An 11,596-nucleotide genomic window follows, 5' to 3' on the forward strand; every position below is an offset into this window, starting at 1 on the left:
ATTTTCTTGACACTGAATGGTGCATTGTTGTCGTGGGTCGTTTCCCGTTCTGCGTTGCGCCTCAGTGTAGCAATGTTTACTTCCGTAAAACCACCCCTTTTCTTGGAGGATTTTTTGGGGGAAACTCTAGGAAGCAAAAGGCGCCTTTAGGAAGGCGAGGGAAAAACCTTCATAGTACGAGGTTTGGGGTGAAATATTAGTCACTATCGGCACAAAGCGATGTTTTCACGAGCTCAATCTAAGTCACCGTAGCTTATCGTTGTTAGCAGCAGGATTTGGTTGCTCGAAAGAATGTTCACGTTTGCTCCTGCCCCGCCCATGCTACTGGATGCCGAAAAACTCGGAAAATGGCGGAATGTCAAAAATATATTTGAGAGATGCCGAGTACAAGATACTCAGCAATGTAATTAAAATACAGTACCAAATACTCTCGATCAAAAGTATTTGCAAGATACTTAAAAAAAAGTATTTTAAATACAGTATCTTGAGTAGAGTATTTGAGATAGGCGCAAGTCTGGAGTATACAGTGCTGTGTCATACTCCGTCCCTAACATGCACCAGTAAGGAAACAAATTTCTTTATCGGACAGACCAACGGGGGGGGGGGGGGGGGGGGGGGGGGCATGCTGACACATCGCTGGATGTGCGTACTTTGCTCGTCGCGGTCTTGTTTCTCGCTGCCTTTGGGCACTTTAATCTCGTAGGCAATTTGACAAGCGAAACATTCGGCGATCAGTGACGGGCTGGGCCATCGCTGGGGCGGATTGCTTGCTGTCGTTTGTAGACCTGCTCGGTTGATAGTGAACTTCGCTGGTCCCCCGGGAGTCGCTGGCATGCGGTCTGTGGCACCGCGCTTCGTTGTGCGCTTCGTCGCTCATCAGAAAAAAAAAAAAAATAATAATAATTAAAAAAAATATCGTGTTTGATGTTGGGTGCATGGGAATGAGTTCGAGCAGACAACCTATGCGTTGGGTAGAAAATCTCGTGCGAACGAGTAGTCGCTAATTTCCGAGTGTAGTCCGAGAGGATGCGCTGCTCGGGTTATTCAATACGAATAGGTGCCTCAAAAACGGCACCAAGCGCGGATAGTGCTTCAGCGGGGCATGTTGGTTGCAGACCTCCATGTCGCCCCTGCAGGTTTTCCATCCACTGGTACAGAGCACGTCTTGTCCGTTGTAAGCCGTTGACCCAGTTTACGCCTACCACCGCGGTCGTTAATCGTTACACAAGCACCCGCAGGCGAGGTAGCCGGAGCGCGTGCGAATGAAACGCAAGGCGATGCCACGTCAGGGGCAAATTCAAAACTCCGTTTTTTTTTTTTTTTTTTTTTTTTTTTGGGGGGGGGGGGGGCGCGGAAAATTTGTAAGGATACTATTCTCCCATTCTTTCGTGTGCACCGCGGGGTCCACCCATGTCAAATTGCCCACCGAGAAAGGAGGAGGAGGGGAGTCGACTTTGTTTAGGGGGGGGGGGCGGCCCCCCCCCCCCCCCTTTTGGAATCGCCCCCGTGCCACGTGCTGTCGCAGCAGTGCGGGGCTGGAGCACTTTTAGGACAACGTAGCAGGAAAAAGAAAAAGTTACTGCAGTTTCTTTCTTAATTTTTTTTACTTATTTATTTCTAGGTATTTTGTTTTTACTACGCCTGTCATGTGACCAGAAACTCCGTATTGCGGCTCTTTCAGCCGCCGAGAGGGATACCCACCGGGAGAGACACCTGGCCGCGTTCGTTGGGAAACCAGCCCAAGGATGATCCTTGCGAGGAAGGGGAGGTGTTTTTGAGGGCGGGGGGCGGGGGTCGAGTGGGAGCGCAAGTTTTTACTCGTTAAGGCCCGTTCACACTCTTGCGACTGCTTGCGACCTCTTAAACCTGGGTTCCTTAAAACTTCTTAAACCAGAGAACACACTGGCGCCATCTATTGGGAAGCAGTGTAAACTCGGCGGTCCGGCATATTTTTTTTTTTATTTCTCGCGCAATATCATTTCTTTTTTGGCTCGAAAAGCTTTTGTCAATGTTATAAACGAGCCTTTCTATGGGTATTACGCACATTTGACCTCGGAAATCCCACAAAACCTTCGCTTTTGTGAAATGCAGTTCTAGGGTCACCGCATAGATGGCGCCACAATGTCAGTGTGTTCCCTCATTCTAGAAACATTTAAGAAGTTGTAAGAGATCTCGCCTCTCTCAGTCGTACTCGGTCGCAAGAGTGTGAACGGGCCTTTAGAGGTACGAGTGTGAAAAATAGTTGTTCTATCCCCACTTCTTTTGTTTGTGGTTGTTTCGTCTTTGCCTGTTTCTTTGTTTGGTGGTTCTATAGTTGTCTTGATTTTGCGTTCCCGGGTTTGTGTTACCTTTGTGAGGTACTCTTCCGTTTCTCCTTCCCCCCCCCCCCCCCCCCCCCCCCTATTTTCTTGGAGTTTTACCTTCCGACTGAGTAGTTGGCGAGGCTAATTTTTCGGGTAACTTTACCTTTCTGATTTGTTGGCACTTCGTTTAGACGGCACCTCTAAATAGAAGCTTCGGCGAAAAGGAAATGTTTCAATTTTTTTTTTTAATTTTGTCAAAACAATTTTTGACACTTGGCTAAGCGCATCGCGTGGGTATGCATTATTATTTTGAAACGACGTGTGCCAGCTTTTGAAGATACAAAGGAGCGATTTTCTCGCGTTTCCTGAGCACTCTTAAAGGGGCCCTGCAGCTACTTTTTTTACTGGTTTTTAATTTTCACCGAACCTGAGTGCACTGAACGTAGTAACTTAAAGGGACCATGAAATGATTTTAAAATCTAATTTCATCCACCGCACGTCGTAAAAGGTGTGAAAAGAAACACAAAAACACAAAACTAGGGAGCCAAAAAAAAAATTATTTGCTATAGAACTTTTAAAAGAAAACTGGACTCTTTTGCGACTTCTTTCCTTCGAAAGCTCTGCCTTTTCACTACGATGCATCCGCAGAAATGGAGCACGTCAGCCGAATCCACGTCGCCTATTGGGTAAGAGCCTACCTCACCAGCACCGCGATCGTAAACAATAAATAGCCGGCGAATGTTTCCTAAAAGTTTTGTTAAATAATATTCAGACCCACATTTTGTAGCATAATTAGAGATGTGTGGCGAAAATTGCCAAATTTGATAATGCTGAGAGCCAAGCGCCATCTATCGTGTGGTAAACGAAGCAACTACTGCGCGTGCGCAGTAGGGCAGGGCTGACTTTAGAACGGTTATTTCCTTTGGTTTCCTTCCTCTCAAAACTCTGACTGACTGAACGTTTATTTTTCTACGTGTTCATCTCGCGCGTGCCGACTTCAAGCAGCAAGAAAAAAATGTACTTAAAACAGACCACGACGAACAAGAACGCTGGATCCACAAACACCCGAGAAGAGCGACAACAGCCGCGAATCGCGCTCCGACGAAGCTCTCAGAATATAGGCCTAGCAGGCACTCCGACTCGGCGCAGCGTTGCTTCGTCGCAAGACCGTCTGTCTGCCTGCGACCGGCTGGCGTGCTGAATGGAATATGCCCGCGCTACCCTTGTGGGGTACCCTTGTGTACCCTTCCAGTATAATAGTTTGATCGCTGACCTCAATTTTACGTTAAGAGGTGAGGTCAATCTCTTCCCCTTGTTTTCCGAGGCAGTGTTGACGAACACTCGTCGAAAAGGGACCCTCGTCGATTCTCTCTTCTTGTTTTGTGTGATATAGAGCTGAAATAAACGCTGTATGGATTACCTTCGTAACACGGTATGTACACTTTGTTATTGGTATGCCATTTTTATCCTGACAGACTGCACGTCACTGTCGAGCTGTAACAGTTCGTGAGAGGTGTACGGGCAATACCGGTCCAACCTTTCTTTGCCGAGTGTCGCGTCAGTATCGAGTTGCAATCGTAAAAGATCGGTCCCGAAGCGCTTACCAACAGCGCGAATACAGCACTTCCATCAAACGCGCGCGTCCGCTCCGAGTGTTAACAGGTATTTACGTGGCTCTTGCTGACACTCGTAGTTCAAACGTATCTTTTTTAACGTCGGCTCGCTCCTGCATCTCCGAGACCGCGAAAAACGCCGCGGCAATTTGTTTCCATCTACGTCGCTTTGCAAACGACTGACACTGGCCGCCTTTTGCCAACAATGACAGTTGGGTTGACTTCTGGAGTCTTCACCGGAAGACTCGCTGCACTTCCCAACAGGCATACCGGTGTATGGGACTAGTCCCATGCTGTCGCTGTAGCGCAACATATCTCGTTGAATTTCGCTCAGCTGCGATGCGGCGATGAGAGGCGCCGATTCAGGAAATACGTCGGTGACATCAGCGCAGTAAAACCTACCGGCGCACCCCAACTCGTCGCCGCTAATGCTCCCATCTCCTACTGCCGAGAGAAGTTCCGGTTCCGGAAATAGCGTACGTCACGGATTGTTTTGCGGTCAAGAAAAAGTCGATATTTCATTAAGTTTTTGTGTAGAAGTTAATAAACCGAGACGAAAACGGATGCCTGTTCGGCATTCAGTGAACATTGACGGTTTAATGTAAAAGTTATCTGGAAAAAGTAAAAAAGTCATTTCATGGTCCCTTTAATGACTTTTCTTTTCTCGAATTTCGCTTTATTTTAAAAGTTACAGGCAAATTAAAATTACAAAAACAAGCAAAAAATAACCTCCTTCATGACGTCCTTGGTTGCTTGAGTGGCCGTGAACTAAAGGAGGGGTAGTGAGCTCAGCGAGCGCTCACGGCTGCGGCACTCCGTGTCGACGGCTTGAGAGGGCGCCACTAAAGCATGTTCTGGCTAGCCTGTATGAAGCGGGCAGCCAGGGCGGCTCGCATTGCATTTGCTGCGCGATAAAACATTAGTTCGGCATGACACTTCATTTGCCACAAACGACAGCAAACACGGGTTAAAGGTCAGTTCAGAACGGGAGCCACTTCGCGCTGCCATACCGCCAAAGGGCCAAACCGCAAGCCAAAGCTGCTCGCCGAAGGCCTTTGGAACGCTCGGAACCTCGACAGCAGCGCCGCCGCCTACATTCGGGACTTTTCGATGCTCGCTGGCTCGTCAGTGCCTGATCCCACTACACCTTTCTAGTATGCGCCGCCTTTTCCACCGCTTGGTGGCGGGTATGTCGACGGATCATTTCTCGTTTCCGCACTTTATAAACTGCATTTGTTTCTTGTCTGACCTAAAATACTGAACAAAAACTACTTTTATAAATAATTGAAACGGTTCGCGCCACTTATATTTTGTATTTCGGCTAAAAAGAAGCTTTTAGCGGCTCTGACCAGTAGAAAGGCCAGTACCTAAAACGTCACGATGTCGTCACATATTGCGCGCTTTCGACACCGCGGGTCGCCCCCGTAAGTGGACGCACTGATATTTAGTTACTCTCTCCGTGCTTGCTGGCTTGTCCGAGCCTCAAGAGACGTGAAAACCGCAAAAAAAGGTACACGCTTAAAATATGATTGCAGGGCCCCTTTAAGAAACAAATCATTGGTGTTGGTAGTCTCGCATAAAAAGGTTCTTCGGTTTCTATCCGTTGGTTTCGGGGGCATCTGTTGGCCTCGCTGAAATGCTTCAAAGATGTCATCTTGAACAGCTCGAGTCAAGGACGGGAAGTTGATGTCTTGCGTTTTGTTGTATCCTGAACAACGGGAATGTTCAGACTGTCAAATTCGACCGTGTTGGTTTAACGTGGCCAACTCTCTGGGACACACCATGGAATAAAAAAAAAAAAAAAAAAGAAAAACATTTTTTTTTTAAAGTAAATATCAAAATTCCAATTGATTTGCGTTTTATGATGCCCAGGCACTTTCGGTCGTCGGGAACTTTACGATCTTTTCTCAAGAAAAGCAGGAATTGACAATTTTGTGAATGTGGCCCAATAATTATTAAAAGTCTGTTGAGCCGTGGAATTAAATTTATGTACGTCCAAAAGTTCAATTTTAATGCTTATTGATATTTTATGACTGTCATATAAAACAAATATTACCGGAGAACATAGCGATGCTTGTTGTTGTTGTTCAGTTGAAATCTTCATTTTTGGTGCATGCACCGAGGCGTTGATGTCCCAAAAAGTTGGGGATGGAAAGCGATGACTCCGAGCTTCCGCTCTGCCTCATACGCACACCACCGGACTTAATTTTTTTTTTAACTGAGGTTATGTAGCAGCTTTGTAGGCGTTACGGAAAAAAAAAGGTCACCAAATGCGTTACTCGTAACTAACTCGAAATAAAAATAAAAAAAAACGCGTTGCCGATTTGCGTTACCTCGAAGTGAAAGGAACGCGTTAACGATAAAAAGTAACGCACGTTACTTTTGCGTTACTTTCTTTTTATTTACGGATTCAAATGTTTTACTGTTCAAACGTCACAAGTATGCATAAGCGCCGTTTTTCAAGAGGCGTTATGTTCACGCGGTTCCCCTGAATACTCACGAAGAGAAACGTGAAGAAATACCCAAGAAGTTAGATAACTGCGCCAAAAAAGGAAAAAAAAAAAGAAAAGGGATTTAAGTGTAACTTTTTTTTTTTTGTCTTGAGAAGGCGTAACGAGTAACGTAACTACCTTCTCCGTTGCTAGATATGAGTAACGTAAGTTTTCGTTACAGTTTTTAAACGGTAGCGAGTAATACTGTACCGGTAAAGGCATTACTTGTCGCGCGTTACCGCCAACACTGATTCAGCAGTTCGGATTACAACTCGTGAGGTCACGGCTTGTAAAATGCTGGTTATGACATCACGTAGGGGAACCGTAAGATGACGTCACCGAAACATCCCCGCGCTAATACTTCTCGCTGTCTGTTCAGCTCCAAGTTTGGACCTCTCGAAAACTCTTGGGACTGCAAAAAATAACACGTTTCATAGCCTCCTCTGTACGGAGAAAGCCTGGCGCGTCGCGAGAAAAGACGGCCGCCGTAAATGGGAAAGGAGGGGCGGAGAAACGGGAGCGGAGAGAACCTTGCCTGCTAGCGCCACAAAAGAGCGAGCGGCCAAACGCAGAAACAATCTTTTTTTTTCTCTCTCTCTTTTCTTGTCGCTATCGTGGAGAGGAGAAACTCAACGTCCACCCTTTCCCGTTTCTGTCTGCGCCCTTTCGAATCGCCGCGCCCGTTTCTCCCGGTGTACGAAAACGACGGTGACGAAAACACAAAAACAAGCGTGGTTCGGGGAGCGGCCGCTCATGACCCAAGCGCTCGCTGTCTAGGTCTGCCCTTTCTGCTCTGCGCTACCATATTGGTCACCGTTCGGCGCGCTCCTCCTCTCCTTTTTCCTGCGGCCGCGCGCCCTATGGCTCCGTTGTCGATGTGCCAGGCTTTCTCCGTATAGAGGAGGCTATGCACGTTTGTACGCTTTTCTTTTGTTTTTTTACGAGCTGCTATCGACTGGTCTTTTCGGCTGCCCGACTGGGTGCACGATACAACGATACACTTTTTTCTTTCCAAGTCTTTTTTAGATAAGCTTTGTAATCCTCTTCAATCTTGCTTGGCGTCATCTAGAGCCACAAGATAAGGTACGTTCCAGTATAACGGCACGTCAGCCATCTTGAGCTTAAAATACCATTGTTGCCGGTTATCTGTACCCAAAGCTACAGGTCGCGAGCTCTAATCAAGAGCCAAGTTATAAACCGCGTGGTATATTGCTGCCCAACGGGCGTATCGGTTCCCGCGTTTCGGAGCACCGGCGTATATCACGTGGTTTCTAGCTGGCTCCTGATTGGACCCGATTGGACCTGGCTTTGGCCGCATAGTCCGTCGTATACGGTGAAACGAGGTATTTGGGATCTAAGTAAAAACAAAACGAAAACTCTTTTCTTCATTGTTACGGTTTCGTGATAACGCCTATACGCTTTGAGGGATGGCTTGACGAATGAGGAAAAATCGGTTATTTTTGGTCTTCTCTCTTCTTTGTCGTTTGTCCCCCTTTCTCTCTCTATCTCGCAGTTTCTCGATTTCGCCGAGAAGTGGCGAGAGCGCGTGGCGGGGAGAGCGTTGCGGGAGCCAATTTTTTTTTGCGACATCTGGTCGAAATTGAAGATTGAGCCGAAATCGATGTGTGATCGACTTGCTTGCTCCGCTGGGGTGACAGCCGCGTGGTGGGAGGCTCTTCGATCTCTCTCTTTTTCCTTTACACTCCTCTATTTTCTTTTCTGTCTTTATCGGCTTCACCGGTGTTTGATGATCTTCCCTGTGATACTCGCCATCTTTCTAGCCCCCCCCCCCCCCCTCCCCTCCCCTCCCCTCCATTCTTGTTTACGACAGTGATACTTCCTCCTACACTCTTTTTTTTTTTTTTCTATTGCAATGGAGCAGCGCGATTGCTACGAGCCAGCGGAGTGAATTCAGTGTGGCATGAGTGGCACGTGACCCGTGGAAGGGGCACACCGACGCACCAGGGCGGGTGGTCACGTGCTCCGGATGGTTGGTGCCCTGGTCGCTCACCAGGGCACGATATTGCGCAGAGTAGCCACGTGATACATTGACGGCGGTCGATTGGCGAAGATGGTTTACTTGTAACGTCCGCTGTGGTCCAGCGTTAGGTGAAAGGGAATAAAAGCCTCCGGTACTCTCCCCTTAACATCGGATCGAAGTGGAAAAAGAAAAAAAAGAAAAAAGAAAGAAAGTATCAAGAAACGAACGTTGAAATCGAAAGAAGGTAAAAAATGGAAACAAGTGTCCCGAAAAATTGAGAGGTAGAAATTTCCTTTCTGGTGGCGTGTTTGTTTTCGGAGATGTCCATCCTCTTGCTTTCGTTTCCAATTTTTTTTTTTTTTTTTTTTTTTTTTTTTTTTTGCTGTGGGTTTTTGTTTTGCGCACGTATTCGAGTGTTGTGGACGCAGCAGGGTCGCTCGTGAGTTTTTGAAACGCGAGCATGTTTTCGTGTCAATGCGCACTGCAAGTTCGTCTGCTTTTTGCGCAGGCGTTGCGGTGACGTCAGAACGACGCCGAGCTCTGATTGGCTCCGATTGAAAGGACAGTGGGTAGGCATCTCGCATTGAGGTCTACCCACTGTCCTTTCAATCAGAGCCAATCGGAGCTCGACGTCGTTCTGACGTCATCGAAACTCGTGCGCAGGAAGCAGACGACTTGCTCCCCGCGTTCCACGAATTCCGAAAACGTTATTAACATAAATGCGCGTTTTTTTTTTTTTTTTTTTTTTTTGTTTTTTTTTGCGCGCGAAAGGTTTGTTTAGTGTTGGAATTTCTTCGAGTGAAGGGCTCGCCGCGCTCACTGTTAACTCCATTAAAGAAAAAAAAAAAGTTTTGAATTTTGATTTGGTTGTTTTGGGAAAGGGTGGAATTTTGCTTTCCCGAAGTTGCGTGGTTTCCCTATGGAAAGAGAAAAAATGCGTAGCAGATTGCTTGGCAATTGTAGTGCGCGTAAAACGTGCGGCTCGTCTGGCCCACTGAGCTAGTATAGTCTTCGCTTACGCCGGCCGATCTTCTTCAGTTGTGGCATCGAGGGATCGCTTAGCAGTACACCGAGCCTGTCGAGACTGTCGTCTTTGTTCAGTCTGATTCCTCTGGGATTGACGTCTAGGCTCCCTGCGCGCTGTACATCAATTCCTGGAATGGAGATACCGGTGCTAGCCCGGGTTTTCAACCCCTGGCGCTCTTCCAGAACCCTTCGTAGCCGCAGACCGTTTCTCCAACAACTTTTTACCCCCCCCCCCCCCCCCCCCCCCCTGGCAGGCGAGCGGTGGCGCGTGAGTGATTGCGCAATTACCAGCCAATCAGCGTCGAGCTGGGGGGTGTGACGTCATCACCTGGCTTAGCCAATGAGCATCGAGTTAATCGGCGGCTTCACTTTCCGGCTTCAGAAATTTCTGTTAGCCAATCGCACGCCGGTAACACGCTCATTCAAACCTGTTTTCCCTCAGCTCCCTTTCAAACTGAATTTAAAAAAAATTCTAATGAATATGCACCAGTCGTATCAAACTCGTTGAGTAGAGCGGGTTGTCTCCGTTCCACTCAATAGTTTCACTTGAACATTTATGACTATCTTGTACGTTTCCGTTGAAAGAAACTTCCTGTAAATCTGACCCCCCCCCCCCCCGAGGCCCCCCCCCCCCGCCAAATAGTAGTTTGGTTACGGTCACAGTCATCATGAAGCCGCGGTCACACTGCTTAACACATCAAACAAAAACAGTCTGCAGACAGTAGAGAGTTTAGGAAACCGTTTTTGCACATCCCACATGGGCCCTCCGGTACTAACTGCGCATGTGCGAGTCTTCTTCGATAGCGCATGCGCAGTTCGTACCGGAGGGCCTACCGTACCGTATCGAATGGGAAAAAACGGTTCCCTAAAACTCCCTAGCGCCTGAAGCGTGTTCCTTCCTTGTCCTGGTACATTGGTCATACAGAGACCGTCTGAAGACGTGTTCGAAGCATGCGTATGTATGAAGCAAACATATTTGAAGCCCGTCCGCGGATAATCCTGTCATTGTGCCTGCAGCGAACACGGTGTCTTTCGTATATGACGTATGATCGGTGCCGATGGATGGCGAAAAAGTCGGCAAGGAATCCGGCGGCCCTGATTGGCCGGCGATGCGTTTGGCCTTGTCACCATCCAATCGCAACTGGCGCATCTTTCGCCGATGTTTTTTTTTTTCGCCAAGTGTTTTAGATTAGAACCCCAGTTCGTCGTGGTCATCGTTATCGTCATCGTCGTTATTTGTCTGCTTACTGTGAGGCTGTATACTGAACTGCGGGAGTCTTCGCCGGTGTCCTGCAGGAGGTGGCCAACGTGTTCGCGGTGTACGGCATCGAGGTGGATCCCCGTCACCTGCTCCTGGTGGCCGACTACATGACGTTCGACGGGACGTACCGGGCCTGCAACCGCATCTCGATGGAGAGCAACGCGTCGCCCCTGCAGCAGATGACCTTCGAGACCACCATGAACTTCCTCAAGTCCGCCACGCTCTCCGGTGAGCGGGCCCTAGTGACGTCACGTTTTAGATGACACGTCATCCACGCACTGCCAACACATGGTGTGGGCAAACGCGGTTTCTTTTTTGCTGACAGCGTGTTTGAATACAATATTTGTTAGTGTTTTATAGCGGAGCTGTTAAGGGCTAGTTTCCCCAGTATCGTGTCCGTAAGCAAACAAATGATGACATGGAATTCTGGACAGCTACCGCCATCTATGAGCGACAGCGGCAACCAGACAATCGGCTTGCCGGTTGTCTGGTTGCCGCCGTTGCTCATAGATGGCGGCAACCGTTCCAGCCTTTCCACTCCGGCTTGCCGACTTGCGGCCGGCCATTACTTATTTCCACCATAGTACAGTTTCGCTGGTCTTTTTTCTTCACCAGAGTAAAAAAGCTGAATTTTTTTTTTACTTTTTTTTTTTTTTTTTTAGGTATGGAGGATAGGCTCAAGTCTCCGTCTGCTCGTCTCGTGCTGGGAAGGGAGGTGTCTCTCGGCACGGGCTGTATGGACCTGAGGCAACCCCACGTGATCTCTCGGAAACGCTGATTTGGCTCCGCACTGCCCCTACTTTCGCAATTCCTCCGTGGTGGTGCCGTGTCGTTACAAAGTGTTTCCATTACGAAGTGCAAGGCACCGAAGTGGAGGCTCTGCAGCTCAAAATAAACATCCACGGTGTGTTTTTCTTTTC

The 11,596-nt window shown here is 48.0% G+C and overlaps 1 protein-coding gene across 1 annotated transcript in view; it reads left to right on the plus strand.

Moving 5' to 3' along the window:
- LOC115315461 (DNA-directed RNA polymerase I subunit RPA1) overlaps positions 1–11,596 on the plus strand; it is a 79,538-nt gene extending 67,942 nt beyond the window's left edge. Inside the window, exons 31-32 of the mRNA XM_040217029.3 lie at positions 10,712–10,904; positions 11,339–11,596. Coding sequence (XP_040072963.1) covers positions 10,712–10,904; positions 11,339–11,454 — 309 coding nt within the window. The 3' untranslated portion in view covers positions 11,455–11,596. The remainder of the gene's footprint in view (positions 1–10,711; positions 10,905–11,338) is intronic.

Source organism: Ixodes scapularis, unplaced genomic scaffold (assembly GCF_016920785.2).
Source record: "Ixodes scapularis isolate PalLabHiFi unplaced genomic scaffold, ASM1692078v2 PGA_scaffold12__126_contigs__length_90152505, whole genome shotgun sequence".
Classification (NCBI taxonomy): Eukaryota; Metazoa; Arthropoda; class Arachnida; order Ixodida; family Ixodidae; genus Ixodes; species Ixodes scapularis.